Source organism: Coregonus clupeaformis, unplaced genomic scaffold (genome assembly GCF_020615455.1).
Source record: "Coregonus clupeaformis isolate EN_2021a unplaced genomic scaffold, ASM2061545v1 scaf0604, whole genome shotgun sequence".
NCBI lineage: Eukaryota > Metazoa > Chordata > Actinopteri > Salmoniformes > Salmonidae > Coregonus > Coregonus clupeaformis.
In genome coordinates, this window is record NW_025534059.1 from 82,483 (window position 1) to 100,197 (window position 17,715).

The 17,715-nt window shown below is 44.2% G+C and overlaps 1 protein-coding gene across 1 annotated transcript; it reads right to left on the reverse strand.

The window, feature by feature from the left end:
- Positions 1 to 1,695: 1,695 nt before the first annotated feature.
- Positions 1,696 to 8,650, reverse strand: LOC121534983 (zinc finger protein 205). The gene is made up of 3 exons (XM_041841629.2): positions 8,615 to 8,650; positions 4,838 to 4,965; positions 1,696 to 4,524 (listed from the first exon to the last, which is right to left on the reverse strand). The coding sequence occupies exons 1-3, from the start codon at positions 8,625 to 8,627 to the stop codon at positions 3,586 to 3,588; spliced, it is 1,080 nt and encodes a 359-aa protein (XP_041697563.2). The 5' UTR covers positions 8,628 to 8,650; the 3' UTR covers positions 1,696 to 3,585.
- Positions 8,651 to 17,715: the final 9,065 nt, after the last annotated feature.

Consider the following 17,715-nt stretch of genomic DNA (forward strand, 5'->3'; position numbering starts at 1 on the left):
GACACAGTTCCAACTCCATCATCAAGTTCGCTGATGACAGTAGTAGGCCTGATCAACAACGACGAGAGCCTACAGGGAGGAGGTTGGCACTCTGACGGCGTGGTGCCAGGTAAACAACCTCTCCCTCAACGTTAGCAAAACAAAGGGGATTGTTGTGGACTTCAGGAGGAACCAGGCTGGACATCAACGGGGCCGCCGTGGAGACGATCAATAACTTCAATTTCCTCGGCGTACACCTCAGAGAAGCTGAAATGGTCTAACCACACAGACACCGTAGTGAAGAAGATACGACAGCGACTCCTCAACCTCAGAAATTCGGCCTGTCCCCGAGGGCCCTCAGTATTCTACAGGAGCCCCATCGAGAGCATACTGTCGGGCTGCATCACAGCCTGGTATGGCAACTCCACCGCCGCTGACCGCAAGGCTCTTTAGAGGGTGATATGTGCAGCCGAACACACCAATGGGTGCACACTGCCTGCCCTACAGGACACCAACAACATCAGGTGTCGCAGGAAGGCCAAGGTGGTCATCAGGGACCCCAGCCATCCAAGCCAATGCCCTGTTCTCCCCGCGTCGATCATCAGACGCGGGCGGTACAGGAGCATCATGGCAAAAACTGAAAGACTGGCCAATAGTTTCTACCCCCTATGGGGGAGTAGCCACAGTTGTTATTATTACTGAACAAAAAATATAAACACAACATGCAATTTCAAAGATTTACTGAGTTACATACAGTTCATGAGGAAATCAGTCAATTTAAATAAATTCATTATGCCCTAATCTATGGATTTCACACTGGGAATACAGATATGCATATGTTGGTCACAGCTTATAAAAAATTGGCCTCACAATAGGCCTCAGGATCAAGTCATGGTATCTCAGTTCATTCAAATTGCCATAGATAAAATGCAATTGTGTTCGTTGTCTGTAGCTTATGCCTGTCCATACCATAACCCCACCGCCACCATGGAGCACTCTGTTCACAACGTTGACATCAGCAAATTGCTCGCCCACACGACGCCATACACACGGTCTGCCATCTGCCCAGTACAGTTGAAACCGGGATTCATCCGTGAAGAGCACACTTTTCCAGCGTGCCAGTGGCCATCGAAGGTGAAAATTTGCCCACTGAAGTCGGGTTTACGGCGCCGAACTGCAGTCAGGTCAAGACCCTGGTGAGGACGATGAGCATGCAGATGAGCTTCCCTGAAACGGTTTCTGACAGTTTGTGCAGATATTCTTCAGTTGTGCAAACCCACAGTTTCATCAGCTGTCCGGGTGGCTGGTCTCAGACGATCCCGCAGGTGAAGAAGCCGGATGCGGAGGTCCTGGTCTGCGGTTGGGAGGCCGGTTGGACGTACTGCCAAATTCTCTAAAATGACATTGGAGGCGGCTTATGGTAGAAAAATATACATTCAATTATCTGGCAACAGTTCTGGTGGACATTCCTTCAGTCAGCATGCCAATTGAACGCTCCCACAAAACTTGAGATTTCTGTGGCATTGTGTTGTGTGACAAAACGGCAAATTTTAGAGTGGCCTTTTATTGTCCCTAGCACAAGGTGCACCTGTGTAATGATCATGATGTTTAGTCAGCTTCTTGATATGCCACACGGCAAAGGAGAAATGCTCACTAACAGGGACATAAACAAATCTGTGCACAAAATTTGAGAGAAATAAGCTGTTGGTGCGTATGGAACATTTCGGAAATCTTTTATTTCAACTCATGAAACATGGGACCAACACTTTACATGTTGAGGAAGACGTCAGCTTGACGTCAAAACGTCAGTCACCTGTCCGTATCCTGTACAATGGATTAAAGTGAGCAAGAAGAAATCAATCTCTGCCTTTTTTTTGTTGAGTGCTTTTTATATCGAATTAGTCCTTTTGGACGTTTTTCTTGGTAAGCCCTTCTCACTTTACATGTTGCATTTTACATTTTTGTTCAGTGTACAAATGCAGTTAGAACTGGAGTTTCAAGCATGGTTTAGGCACAGCTGCCCGCAACAGACCTCTTAAAGGGACAATGGCATCTTAAAAAGGGCAATGACATATTTTGTATTAGAAACCGCCCCCCTTCCAGCGTTCCTCTGTGGAGATGGGAGAACCTAATTAGTTATATATTTATATTAAAATAATAATTAATAACAATCATGATGTTGTGTCCAATGGGGTAAATGCAGATGAACAAACCCCAGGATCAGCCTATGTTCATTTTATAGCCACTAGGCTGCATCAGTTGGGCTACAGGTGATAATGCTTATTGCTAATAGCACACCTGATAATATAGACCAGGCATAGGCTATATGCATGTAGCCTGACGACTCACTAAATTCTTCCGCTGCTCTGTCGTTCGCTACACACTTTGGTCTGAGACTGTCATCATTGAAGTCATATGTGGTGACAAGGGGCACGAGGGGCGTTGTACTAAACAAAGTAATCAGCGATTGGATCGTCTCTAATCAATCACAGTATCAAAAGCCAATTACACATTTTCAAACTGCCGCTTTACCAACGTGTGTTCTGGCTCTGGCCCAACCCACCGGTTTCTGGGCCAATCAAAAACCCTTCATTTTGAAGAATATTTTAAAAATTCACCTGAACTGAGCTTCTCACTCCTTCCACATAAAAATTCTCAAACTCGCAGTTTAATACATGTACAAAATGATTATCTTTCCCTAAAAGCATGATGTTCATGACTTTCTTACATGAAAGGGGAGGTTAACTTGGCCCCAGACCATCGATCTGAGACAGACTTAAGTTTTTTGCTTTACGGCCTCTGTTTGGCTGAATCAAAAACGAAGATAGTATCGCCAAGTTAGGGTTGGTCGAAAATTCTCTGTGCTACACCAAACCTGTAACTCCCAGTAATGGATAACAACAATCTTTGGTTACATCACATTATCGGGTGTAACAATCTGTAGCTAGCTTCCACAGCTGTCTGTGCTGTAGCTTTGTGCCCCCCCCTTCCACCTCCACAACAGTCTTCCAAAGAAGTTTGCACTTACAATCATCCACTCTTCTCCGCTAGCAGTCGGTGCTTCTGGTTCTCGTTGCATGTGCGGTTCAATTCTTCCAATAATCACTATTGCGGCATTGCCTTATCAGTTGAATATTACATGTTACAGTCGAGGTATAGGCACGTATAACGCCTCATACTTAATGGTTGGCGTCATAGCTCAAAGGGTGTGGTTAAATGAAAAAGGTGTGCATGCTGTTCTTTGAAATACGGTACTGCTTACTACATTACACATCAAATCTCCTATTCATGATCACCATCTTTCAAGCTCAGAGCAGATTTGTTTAGAAAGAACAGCGTTAGCAAGAATAGAGTAGAAAATATAATTACTTTATTCGATCTACATCACCTCAGTAAGGTAAATATTAAACTGTCCTTGTTCTAGCCTAGGTTTACTGTCTCTCTAAAAACAGGTATTTACACCAGCCTGTTTCAAATGACAAGTTAACAAAGGGTTAATGAGGGGTATGTGGTTACTCTCTTACCCAAAGACACTTCACATAACTATAATATGTCAGCTAAAGAATGGTTCCCAGGTATCCCCGGTGTACATCTCAGGCCACACTGTTACGATTTCTCCCCATTGTGTACACTCCTATGTCTGATGAGGTTAGTCAGGAAGGAGAAGCTCTTGTAACATAGTTTGCACTTGAAGGGCCTCTCCTTGGTGTGAACGGTCTGGTGCATCTTCACATAGCTCGCTTTAGCAAAGCGCCTCCCACAGGTGGGGCAGGTGTATGGCTTGTCGGCGTCCGTCCTAATGCTCAGCCTCCCACGTTGTGACCCAATGACACCAGAGGAGGTAGAAGCAGGAGCCACCCTCAGGTGGTTAGTCTTTGAGCTCCCTCCTTGACCTCTAGCCATTGTTTGGTTGTTGTTGGGATTCTGTACTGTGTTAGAGGCTAGGTAGTGCTTGTGGTGAAAGCCCATCCTGACCCTGTCTGTATTGGTGGGGTAACCATGAGGTAACTGAGGAAGGCTAGACCCAGGTTCAGCCCCAGGCTTTCTATGAACCCAGTCACCAGGCATTAGACGAGATCCTGAAGGAGAAGACAGACTTCCAGTTAGACTACCACCAGGGGGGTCTCCCACCACTCTCTGTGAAGGCTGAAGCCCAGGTTGACCTGCTCTGTTCATCATGGATACTGTGGTGTTTGTATCATAGGAACAGGAGGGTCGATCTCTATCAGCCCCAGGCCCTGCTTCATCCCTGTACTGAGACTGTGAAGAGAAGTGTCTGGGCTGCAGACTGGATCCCTGACTGGAGCCTCTGTCACTCTGATGACCACCAGGACTGTTGTTCAGTCCACCTATCCACTGGCTGTGTTCTGTGTGGTGGAGTCTCTGTCTCTCATGGTTCGGTCTTGGTTCCGACTCGGGAAGGAAGAGCGAAGGCTCCTGATCCTGGGTTCTGATCTGGGGCCAGGCTTTGTGACCAGCCACCTCTGAGCTCCAGTCTCTCCCACCAGCAACACTGGATATCAGCAGGTCCTCATGGACTGCAGACTGTAAACACAAATCGAACAGAAAAGCATAAAGGTTTTTCTAAGAACACACAGAAACATGACATTATAAAATGTTAACCACAGTCAAGCCCTAGCCTGACGACTCACACTAAATCTTTCCGCTGCTCTGTCGTCCGCATACAGACACCTCCCCGTACCCGCAGACCAAATATACGCCTAGCCCAGGGCTCAGTCCGTCTGTTGTCATGGAGATTAAGTTCAGATGTTGTTTTGTGTTCGACTATCTGTTTCTGGTTGTGGTTAACAGTGTTGTTCCCCAGCCCCGAGTTAAGGATGCTGTCCCATCCACTGACCTCCACTTTGTCGCTTCTGGTCCTGGCATGCTCTGTGATGTTGTCCCGTGGGCCCTTGGCTCTACCGGTCTGGGTCTGGGAATTCAAGATGGCCGCCCAGTCTCCTCTGTTAGCCTCCAGCCAATCACCTGCAAGAAGAGGTTACAAAATAGACTTACCAAAAATGGCAGAGAAAACTCTACATATGGATATTTTTTGTCAATTACCTGGTCAAGTTCATACATTGTGTGTTTTTGTATGTAAACATAATTTGCATTGATTTCATTTAATTAATAAAAATATTAAATATATAATATATATATATAGCTGCGAGCAGCAATGACAAAGTGTAGAATTGCAGGAAATTAGCTTTAAAACAGCAACATTTTGTCTCTGCGGTCAAGAGGAGGGCCTCTAAAATGTTTGGTCGGAGACGGCGCCGTTGGCCATAGAAACTACCACCCCCCACGCTAACTTTGCCACCGCTGCTGAAAAAAATCATTTGGGAAACGCTGCTTTATGTGCAATTTGTGAAAGCATTACCAACTTTATCTCTCAATACCATAAGTAAGTGAAGTTTAGTGTAGTGCTGTAGGTTGGTTATCTTTGAATGCAGCAGGTAATCATTCTTAAAAAGTTTTTACTTAATGTATTGAGATTATAAACCAATTCTGGGGTCAATTTGACTAATGGTTTATGTTAAGATTTGTGAAATGTTTTCAGCATTAGTGTATTGGTATATTGCGGTCATCTTTGAATACTGGGACTTTCTTTTGTTAAACCTCAGAGATGAATTTTTTAAGTCTACGTACCAAATATGGTTTGAATATGATTTGTAGTTTTAGAATTGTTCTCTTAACTGTTTTGTTCTTGACTCCTTGTGCATCCCTTTAAGCGTGTCCATCGTGTAGTTACCTGTGTTATGGTGTGAATTTTGTAAGGTTTAGGAATTGTATTGATTGTAATATGCAAATTGGAATACACTACAGGTATGTGCGTACACCATTAGGATTGGGATTCTCCAGATTCTCAAGCCAATTTGTCCAGAGGCAACGAGGTGAAAATTAGACATGGTTCAATTCTTATAGGATGTGAATATGTTGTGCCACTGGTGCCACCAACTGGTCTGGTGCAGCTATTTTAAGGTTGCAGTGACTTTATATGCACACAGCTTCTAAGGTTTCATACCAAATTTCATGGCCATCAGTTCAGTTCCTATGGCCCTGGTGTAATATGGTTCCATCTAGTGATGTAGCGTGGCTGACCTTGAATGCAGCAACTAATCGTTATCAAATTCATTAGAGGCTAATTCATTGAGTCTATATACCAAATCTGGAGTCAATGTGACTTATGGTTCATTAGAAGATTTTAAAAGTATTTTTCAGCATTAGCATTTGTGCTAACGTGCATCTATAGCAGGGATGGGCAACTGGCGGCCCGTGGCCCTTTTTGAAGGGGTCTCAACTTACTGTTGTGAGTTAGAATAGTAGAATACACAAGGTGCAATTTCGAAATTTCGTTGTGCATCAGCAGTTTTTATCTTGTTATGTACAGTGCATTCGGAAAGTATTCAGACCCCTTGACTAACCTGTGCCCCTGCACATTGACTCTGTACCGGTACCCCCTGTATATAGCCTCCCTACTGTTATTTTATTTTACTGCTGCTCTATAATTATTTTTTTACTTTTACTTTACACTTTTTTTCTTAACTGCATTGTTGGTTAAGGGCTTGTAAGTAAGCATTTAACTGTAAGGTCTACACCTGTTGTATTCGGCGCATGTGGCAAATAAAAATATTTGATTTGATTCTAAAATTGATTTTTAAAAAAATAATAATAATATCATCCATCTACACACAATACCCCATAATGACAAAGCGAAAACTGGTTTTTAGAAATGTTAGCAAATTTATAACAAATGAAAAACCTTATTTACGTAACTATTCGGACCCTTTTTTATGAAACTCGAAATTGAGCTCAGGTGCATCCTGTTTCCATTGATCATCCTTGAGATGTTTCTACAACTTGATTGGAGTCCACCGGTGGTAAATTCAATTGATTGGACATGATTTGGAATGGCACACACCTGTCCATATAAGGTCCCACAGTTGACAGTGCATGTCAGAGCAAAAAACAAGCCATGAGGTCCGAGACAGGATTGTGTTGACGCACAGATCTGGGGAAGGGTACCAACACATTTCTGCAGCATTTGAAGGTCCCCAAGAACGTAGTGGCTTCCATCATTCTTAAATGGAAGAAGTTTGGAACCACCAGGACACTTCCCAGAGCTGGCCGCCCGGCCAAACTGAGCATCGGGGGAGAAGGGCCTTGGTCAGGGAGGTGACCAAGAACCTGATGGTCCCTCTGACAGTGCTCCAGAGTTCCTCTGTGGAGATGGGAGAACCATCCAGAAGGAAAACCATCTCTGCAGCACTCCACCAATCAGGCCTTAATGGTAGAGTGGCCAGACGAAGCCACTCCTCAGTAAAAGGCACATGACAGCCCGCTTGGAGTTTGCCTAAAGGACTCTCAGACAATGAGAAACAAGATTCTCTGGTCTGATGAAACCAAGATTGAACTTTTTGGCCTGAATGCCAAGCGTCACGTCTGGAGGAAACCTGGCACCATCCCTACGGTGAAGCATTGGTGACAGCATCATGCTGTGGGGTTGTTTTTCAGCGGCAGGAACTGGGAGACTAGTCAGGATCAAGGGAAAGATGAACGGAGCAAAGTACTGAGAGATCCTTGATGAAAACCTGCTCCAAAGCGCTCAGGACCTCAGACTGGGGCGACGGTTCACCTACCAACAGGACAATAAGTTATTTTCTCAAACTCTTTAGGGACTATTGTGATGAGTCCACAGACCAAATTTGGAGTGAATCTGACCTTTAGTCCATGAGACGATTTTTAACATTTATTTTAAGCATTAGCGTTACATAGTCAAAAGTACATTCTTAATAGTTTCCTTCTTTTTTAAGATATCAATGCCAAACATGGTTAATCACGGTGATGTCTTTGATGACCCTAAACATTTTCAGATTGATAGGCCATTGTGGAGTGGATATACAAAGGATTTAAATGGACATGTAAAATCTGATTTCCTTATCAATAACAGCCATCTCGTAACCAATCCCTTAGCTTTTCTCAAACTAAGTTAAGAGATGTACCATGGGCCTACATACTGGTGTTATTTGGACATATGGTTCATGAAAATAAGTTTTTCCAACATTTCCAAGATTGAGTTAAATCTATCCTGATGGAATTTATGGGTCTTTGAGGCAAATTTGTTCAGCATGAGGAAAGACTCCTACATACAAAGTGTCAAGTCTCTAGGGACAACGGAAATGAAGGTTTAAGTGAGACTGCTGTTAACAGCGCCATCTATTTCCAACATTTCCAAGATTGAGTTAAATCTATCTTGATGGAATTTATGGGTCTTTGAGGCAAATTTGTTCAGCATGAGGAAAGACTCCTACATACAAAATGTCAAGTCTCTAGGGACAACGGAAATGAAGGTTTAAGTGAGACTGCTGTTAACAGCGCCATCTATAGGCCAATCGGTGCCATTCTTTATGACCAAGTTACTCATGGCCTCTAGTTTTTGTGTGCCAAATTAGAAAAAAAGTTACCAATCTATACTAGAGTTATTTGACCATGTCAAGAAAAATGTATAAAAATAATTCAGAGAATAACAATAGATTTCAGAGATTTGCTGTGTACCCCTAATAATAGCCAGGTGCATCACTATTTCCATTGAAGATCTATTACTGTATGTAGACTATATGTATTTCTCCCTTACCTTGCTCCCCCATCTTTAGTCCACTCAGCAAGTCAATGCTCTCTGGTCCGTCTTCTATTGTCTCCTCTTTGACTAGCAGCAGATCAGGCTTCCCATCCTCCATGTCTACTGACTGTAAGAGATACAGAGTGAGAGGATGTTGGATCAAGATATCTGATATGAGCACCCTGCTATGGAGCATCTTGTGATTAGGCAAAGAGGGATTGCTATGAGTACTATGTAAACATGTTAGTTAATCTGATTACTTGACACTCTTTAATGGTTTGATAATTCAAAAGGCATGGCCCCACACTTAAGACAAAACAAATCAAGACCTGGGTCAGTATCCACAAAGAGTCTCAGAGTAGGAGTGCTGATCTAGGATCAGTTTTGCCTTTTAGATAATAATGAATAAGATTATATCCTAGATCATCACTGATACTCTGAGAGGCTTTGTGGATACGGACCCTGACCTAATACCACTCAGACAGTAGTTCACAGTGGGCTCACCTCAGTGAGACTGTGTGTGGTCCTGTGCTGCTCAGCTGGTTCCTCTGTGGGTTCAAGAGGAGGTGTAGTCTGGTTGTCCTCCTCCTGGAAGAGACAGGTGATACAGATTACACAGACACACTCCAATGTGGACACTGGGTTGCGATCCCTGTGCGTGTGTTAAGGGGAGTGGGTCGCGACATTTGGATTTGTCTGTGGTCAGATCCTGTGTGCAAGAGCCTTTGTGTTACAGTTAAAGTTTCTGTGTCTGTCTCTGACTTGAGGACGGAGTTCGGCGTTCTACTGACCTCCGTGATGCTGCAGCAGTTCCTGGGCTGGGGCGTGGCGGCGCGGTCCTCCGTGGCTACAGGGGGCACTCCAGTCTGGATGTCGTTGTGTCGTTGGTCCTCTCCTTCAACCCTCTCCTGCTTGACTAGTGACGATATTCCAGGACCTGCAGCCTCTGCAGACTGACACAAGAAGAGAGGAGGTTATTATCGGTACATAATAGGTTGGGATAACAATGTCGTAGGAAAGCCTGAGGGCGGCAAGTAGCTTAGTGGTTAAGAGCGTTGTGCCAGTAATTGAAATGTCGCTGGTTCTAATCCCCGAGCCGACTAGGTGAAAAATCTGTCGATGTGCCCTTGAGCAAGGTACTTAACCCTAATTGCTCCTGTAAGTCGCTCTGGATAAGAGCATCTGCTAAATGACTAAAAGGTAAATGTAAGTCTCACAAGCTCCCTATGGCAGATAAATAAGGATGTCAATTAATAGCTGAGGGGAGAGTTTCTGAAATAAAACGGGACACGTAATTTATTATGTTACACTATGACACTAACCTCTATCACGATAACATGCTGGGTTGAGGTTCCACTCTCCTCATCTATAGCTATGGGTTGGTCATCTCTCCACGCGTTGTGTCCCACTGGCTTCACAAAGCTCCTGTGGCCTCCAGTGAGATGTCCTTCACCTGAGGGAGTGACAGGGGGAAAAGGAGTGGGTAAGTTACGTACTGTAAGTGCTCAATGCTATATTGTACACTATTGACACTGTCTACAATTGGCAAGGATGTAAGGTAGCACTTGTCATAACTTCTTTATATGCTATTTATTGATTGATTGATTATGTTCCATGCATCACATGGTTTTAATTGAGTATGACAATAGGAAATTCAGTAAATCAAGAATCTGGTTAGAATATGATAGTGTCTTTGTGCAAGAAGAATTTGTTCTTAATTGACCTGCCTGGCAAAATAAAGGTAAAATAAATACAAAAAATTGTGCAAGATATGGAAGTAATCAGGGGAAGTATTGCACACTAGCCAAACACTGACCAAGACATCATTCTGGATAACACATATGTACAAATGCGCAGAGGTGAACAGTGCGCCAAGCCCCTCAGCCTTCTGCAAACTGTACCTCTTGCCATTCCTCTGTATCGGTCAAGTATCTTGACATTACTAGGACGACTGGCAACGACGCGCTCTCGTATTGTCCTCTCTGCGCGCTCCCGTGCCACCTTCAGTTCCAGTAGCTGTAGTTTCCTGCGCAAACCCCTGTTTTCTTTCTGGCTTTGAGAAATTTCCAAACGACACACTGCATAGTCGTCATCTACTAGTTTACAGATCTCTGCCACGGCTGCATTTGCTAGCACCTCCATGATTGAGGCTATTTGAGTGTGAAAAACCATACAGTTAGCCATTGTTAGCTAACGTTAGCAGCTAGCTAGCGTTACCTAGAGAACATAGGTATATCAACCAAATCCTGTCTCCAACGCGAATTAAAGACTACGTGAGGTAAGTATGTGATGCTGTGCACTAAAAGTAGGCATATTTTGAGTTCCGGGTGTTTAATAAACGTCTAACTACAACAATAAAGACGCTAAAGTGGAAATTGTTCTTGGTCAGTGTTCGCGTCCGTTGACTTCTTCTGTGGTATTTTTGGGCGGTTGGCATCCAACGTTATTAGTGCATTACCGCCACCTACCACTGTGCTGGAGTGGAGTGTGGGCCAGAGACCGGGAGGAACTCAATCTTGCCTGCCAGCCTCGTTTATCTTGTAAAAAAAAATTAAAAAAAATGGATACTGTATCTGTTCATGTTCTACTCAATGAACTCATTACACTTAATTCCTGTGTCGCATTCTCTCTCATACATATTCTCAATCTCTCTCTCCCTCTCACACTGCCACCACATATCAACACATGTTCTACTGTTTCTATTTCCTGGCAATAATCACACCTTCCTGGTGGATTTTTTCCTATGATATGTATTTACTTATTCAGCCGGCAGTGTCCCAACCTATGTCTAGTTAAGGTGGCCTCCTCTCATCTTTCTCATGCTGCCGTCCTCCCATCCCCGACTTTTTGAGAGCATCTTGACTGGCTGCATCACTGCTTGGAACGGCAACTGCAAGGCACCCGACTGCAAGGCGCTACAGAGGGTGGTGAGTACGGCCGTGCCATCCAGGAGCTCTATACCAAGCGGTGTCAGAGGAAGGCCCAAAAAATGGTCAGACTCCAGCCACCCAAGCCATAGACTGTTCTCTCTGCTACCGCACGGCAAGCGGTACCAGTGCACCAAGTCTGGGACCAACAAGACCCTGAACAGCTTATTCTCCCCAAGCCACAAGACGGCTAAATAGCTAATCAAATGGCTACCCTTACTACCTGCATTGACCCTTCTTTAACTCTGCTTTGTTGGAAAATAACCCGTAAGTAAGCATTTCATTGTTAGTCTACACCTGTTCTTTACAAAGCATGTGACAAATAAACTTTGATTTGATTTTTTTCTCTGTATATGGAAGCGATGCCTCCCCTTAGTGTCTCTGTTCCACTGCTCCTGCTATCTCTGCACAACCACTGTCCATATCAGGCCGTTTGCCTCTGCCTTGCTCATTGAAACTTTAATGTCCACCTCCCAACTGCTAAGGGCCTGTTTAGCCAGTACATCAGCTGCCTCGTCCCCCTCCACCTCCACATGGGCTGGGACCCAAGTAAATCTCGTCTGTATACCCATCTGTCTCACTTGGCCATGGGTTTGTAGTTCCTCATACAGCAGGTCTTGTCTGGTGCTGCGTGAGCTAAAGTACTGCAGACATCAATACTGATGACATGAGTCAGCGCAAACTACAACTCTTTCCGGCTTCATATTCTGAGTCCTTGTGCCTGTATGACATCTAATCTTTCCAGTGATATCCTGGCTGCTGAACCATACGCTATACTGCCAAAATCTATCGCAGATTGAATCAGCGCTACAAACATGGTCCTCAGTGAGGAACGCCCAGCCCCCCACTCCATCCCTGTCAGACAGCGCATCACATTCAGAACCTTCTTACATTTTCCCACCACTCTCTCAATGTGTTCTGCCCTTGTCAGCCTAGTGTCGAAGTACACCCCTAGGAACCTGAAGGCCCCCACCCTCTCCAAGTTTCTCCCATACAACCTCAGGCGTACTTCATCTCCCACCTTCCTCCTGGTAAAGAACACTGTCTGACTTCTCTACAGAGAATCTGAATCCCTACTTTAATGACCACGTCTCCACCTCATCGACTGCTTCCTGTACATCCTGACTGTGTATGGTACATTTCTTACTTTCTTCCATTAAGCCCCATCATCTGCACATAAAGACCTTCCAATATCCGTCCGTACCTGAGAGTAAACATCATTGATCTTAATTGAAAACAAAAGAGGACTAATCACGCTACCCTGCGGTGTACCTTTATCCACCAAATAGCTGCCTGATAGAGATTTCCCCACCCTCACCTGGATAGACCTTCCAAACAGTTGAACGTTCTACTTCCTACACCCATAAGGTCAAGCTTGATTAGTAACCCCTCCTTCCACATCATATTATACACCTTCCACATCAAAGAAGACAGCCACAACCATCTCCTTGTTGACCTGGGCCTTCCTGACCTCTGCTTCTAAGCAGAGCACTGGTCGATAGTTTCCCTTCCTGAACCCACTCTGATGTGGCGATATTAACCCCCTGCCCTCCAGGACTAAGTTAGTCCCTCCGTAATCATGTGTTCCATAATCTTACATACAGTGCATTCGGAAAGTATTCAGACCCTTTTACTTTTTCCACATTTTGTTATGTTACAGCCTTATTCTAAAATTGATTAAATCGTTGTTTCCCCTCATCAATCTACACAATACCCCATAATGACAAAGCAAAAACAGGTTTTTAGAAATTGTTGCTAATTTATCAAAAAAAATACTGAAATATCACATTTACATAAGTATTCAGACCCTTTTCTCAGTACTTTGTTGAAGCACCTTTGGCAGCGATTACAGCCTCGAGTCTTCTTGGGTATGACGCTACAAGCTTGGCACACCTATATTTGGGGAGTTTCATCCATTCTTCTCTGCAGATTCTCTCAAGCTCTATCAGGTAGGATGGGGAGCGTCGCTGCACAGCTATTTTCAGGTCTCTCCAGAGATGTTAGATCGGGTTCAAGTCCGGGCTCTGGCTGGGCCACTCAAGGACATTCAGAGACTTGTCCCGAAACCGCTCCTGCGTGGTCTTGGCTGTGTGCTTAGGGTTGTTGTCCTGTTGGAAGGTGAACCTTCGCCCCAGTCTGAGGTCCTGAGCGCTCTGGAGCAGGTTTTCATCAAGTAATTAATTTGCATTTTATTGCATGACATAAGTATTTGATCACCTACCAACCAGTAAGAATTCCGGCTCTCACAGACCTGTTAGTTTTTCTTTAAGAAGCCCTCCTGTTCTCCACTCATTACCTATATTAACTGCACCTGTTTGAACTCGTTACCTGTATAAAAGACACCTGTCCACACACTCAATCAAACAGACTCCAACCTCTCCACAATGGCCAATACCAGAGAGCTGTGTAAGGACATCAAGGATAAAATTGTAGACCTGCACAAGGCTGGGATGGGCTACAGGACAATAGGCAAGCAGCTTGGTGTGAAGGCAACAACTGTTGGCGCAATTATTAGAAAATGGAAGAAGTTCAAGATGACGGTCAATCACCCTCGGTTTGGGGCTCCATGCAAGATCTCACCTCGTGGGGCATCAATGATCATGAGGAAGGTGAGGGATCAGCCCAGAACTACACGGCAGGACCTGGTCAATGACCTGAAGAGAGCTGGGACCACAGTCTCAAAGAAAACCATTAGTAACACACTACGCCGTCATGGATTAAAATCCTGCAGCGCACGCAAGGTCCCCCCTGCTCAAGCCAGCGCATGTCCAGGCCCGTCTGAAGTTTGCCAATGACCATCTGGATGATCCAGAGGAGGAATGGGAGAAGGTCATGTGGTCTGATGAGACAAAAATATAGCTTTTTGGTCTAAACTCCACTCGCCGTGTTTGGAGGAAGAAGAAGGATGAGTGAACACCATCCCAACCGTGAAGCATGGAGGTGGAAACATCATTCTTTGGGGATGCTTTTCTGCAAAGGGGACAGGACGACTGCACCGTATTGAGGGGAGGATGGATGGGGCCATGTATCGCGAGATCTTGGCCAACAACCTCCTTCCCTCAGTAAGAGCATTGAAGATGGGTCGTGGCTGGGTCTTCCAGCATGACAACGACCCGACACACACAGCCAGGGCAACTAAGGAGTGGCTCCGTAAGAAGCATCTCAAGGTCCTGGAGTGGCCTAGCCAGTCTCCAGACCTGAACCCAATAGAACATCTTTGGAGGGAGCTGAAAGTCCGTATTGCCCAGCGACAGCCCCCGAAACCTGAAGGATCTGGAGAAGGTCTGTATGGAGGAGTGGGCCAAAATCCCTGCTGCAGTGTGTGCAAACCTGGTCAAGACCTACAGGAAACGTATGATCTCTGTAATTGCAAACAAAGGTTTCTGTACCAAATATTAAGTTCTGCTTTTCTGATGTATCAAATACTTATGTCATGCAATAAAATGCAAATTAATTACTTAAAAATCATACAATGTGATTTTCAGGATTTTTGTTTTAGATTCCGTCTCTCACAGTTGAAGTGTACCTATGATAAAAATTACAGACCTCTACATGCTTTGTAAGTAGGAAAACCTGCAAAATCGGCAGTGTATCAAATACTTGTTCTCCCCACTGTATAGACAGGTGTGTGACTTTCCAAATCATGTCCAATCAATTGAATTTACCACAGATGGACTCCAATCAAGTTGTAGAAACATCAAGGATGATCAATGGAAACAGGATTCACCTGAGCTCAATTTCGAGTATCATAGCAAAGTGTCTGAATACTTATGTAAATAAGGTATTTCAGTTTTTTATTTGTAATACATTTGCAAAAATATCTATAAACCTGTTTTTGCTTTGTCATTATGGGGTATTGTGTGTAGATTGATGAAGAAAATAATAAGGCTGTAATGAAATGCGGAAAAAGTCAAGGGGTCTGGTCTGAGTACTTTCCGAATGCACTGTACATGAAATGTTAGGGCTATTGGCCGATAGCTTGTTGGCCTCATTGGGCTTCCGTATTGGCACCACTACTGCCTCCTTCCAGCTGGCCGGTAGTTTCCCTTCCTCCCACACTCTGTTGCACAGGCCCAATACATTATCCAGCGCCTCATCGCTGAGATGGGCCAATATGACATAGCACACCTCATCTTTCCCAGGTGAAGTTAACTGAGACTTGCCTATTGCTTTCTTCATCTCTGCCATGGTAAATGGTGCATTCAACGCATCATTTACATCCTCCCTCCTGTCCAGAACTCCAGGTTGCTCCTCTCTCGTTCTCTCTCCCCCCTCTGCCCCACCTCTGACAGATTAGCTGAGCTATGCACTTGGACAAATGCTTTGGCCATCCTCTCTGCCTTCTCCTCATCTGTTACTACCATATCCTCCCCACTCGTCAACACTGGATAATCCCACTCCCTTCTGACCCCACTCATCCTCTTGATCATCCCACACACTTCTCCCACGGGTGTCGCCCTCCCAATGGTATCACAGAAACAATGCAAACATACCCTTTTTGCCTGACGTATAGTTCTTACCAGGGCCTGGGCCTGCTTATACTATGGGTCCTTTTCAGTACTCTGAATGCCCTGTTCCTACTCCTCACAGCTGCCCTACACTCCTCTGTCCACCATGGGACTGCTTTCCTCGCCCTCCTCCCTAATCTCTGAGGTATAGCCTCAGTAGTTGCCCCCACTTATGCTGCTCTCATGCAGTTATTCACGCTATCCACATCCCCTCTCATATCCACCAGAGCCATCACCTGCTCACTCAACTCTTGGAACTGATCTCATTTTTCCATTCCATTCCAACACCCACCTACCTAGACAGACTCATTTCATGTGACTGCATCAATCCTGGTCCCTCATCCATCATTCAGGCACACCAGCTTTTTCACTTCTCTGAGACTTTCCATCACTTGGCCATTTCCATCTGTCTTCAGTCAGTAAGTATTCAACCCCTTTGTTATGGCAAGCCTAAATAAGTTCAGGAGTAAAAATGTGCTTAGCAAGTCACATAATAAGTGCACTCACTCTGTGTGGAATAACAGTGTTTAACATGATTTGTGAATGACTACCTCATCTCTGTACCCCAGACATACAATTATCTGAAAGTAAGGTCCCTCAGTTGAGCAGCGAATTTCAAACACAGATTCAACCACAAAGACCAGGGAGGTTTTCCAATGCCTCGCAAAGAAGGGCACCTATTAGTAGATGGGTAAAAAAACAAAACACATTGAATAGCCCTTTGAGTATGGTGAAGTTATTAATTAAACTTTGGATGGTGTATGATTACACCCAGTTACTACAAAGATACAGGCGTCCTTTATAACTCAGTTGCCAGAGAGGAAGGAAACCGCTCAGGGAGTTCACCATGAGGCCAATGGTGACTTTATTGTTAGTCCACAATACTAACCTAATTGACAGAGTGAAAAGAAGGAAGCCTGTACAGAATACAAATATTCCAAAACATGCATCCTGTTTGCAACAAGGCACTAAAGTAATATTGCAAAAAATGTGGTAAAGCAATTAACTTTTTGTCCCGAATACAAAGTGTTATGTTTGGGGCAAATCCAATACAACACATTACTGAGTACCACTCTCCCGATTTTCAAGCATAGGGCTGACTGCATCATGTTATATGCTTGTAATCGTTAAGGACTGGGGAGTTTTTCAGGATAAAAATTAAACAGAATGGAGCTAAGCACAGGCAAAATCCTAGAGGAAAACCTGGTTCAGTCTGCTTTCCACCAGATTATGGGAGAATAATTCACCTTTCAGCAGGACAATAACCTAAAACACAAGGACAAATCTATGCTGGAGTTGCTTACCAAGAAGACAGTGAATGTTCCTGAGTTGCCGAGTTACAGTTTTCACTTAAATCTACTTGAAAATCTATGGCAAGACCTGAAAATGGTTGTCAAGCAATGATCAACAACCAATTTAACAGAGCTTGAAGAAGTTTGAAAAGAATAATGGGCAAATGTTACCCAAAAAGAGACTTACCCCAAAAGACCCACAGCTGTAATCGCTGCCAAAGGTGCTTATACAAAGTATTGACTCAGGGATGTGAATACTTATGTAAATTAAACATTTTCAATACATTTGCAAAAAGTTCTAAAAACATGATTTCACTTTGTCATTATGGTGTATTGTGTGTAGATGGGTGATATAAAAAAAAATGGTAATCCATTTTGAATTCAGGCTG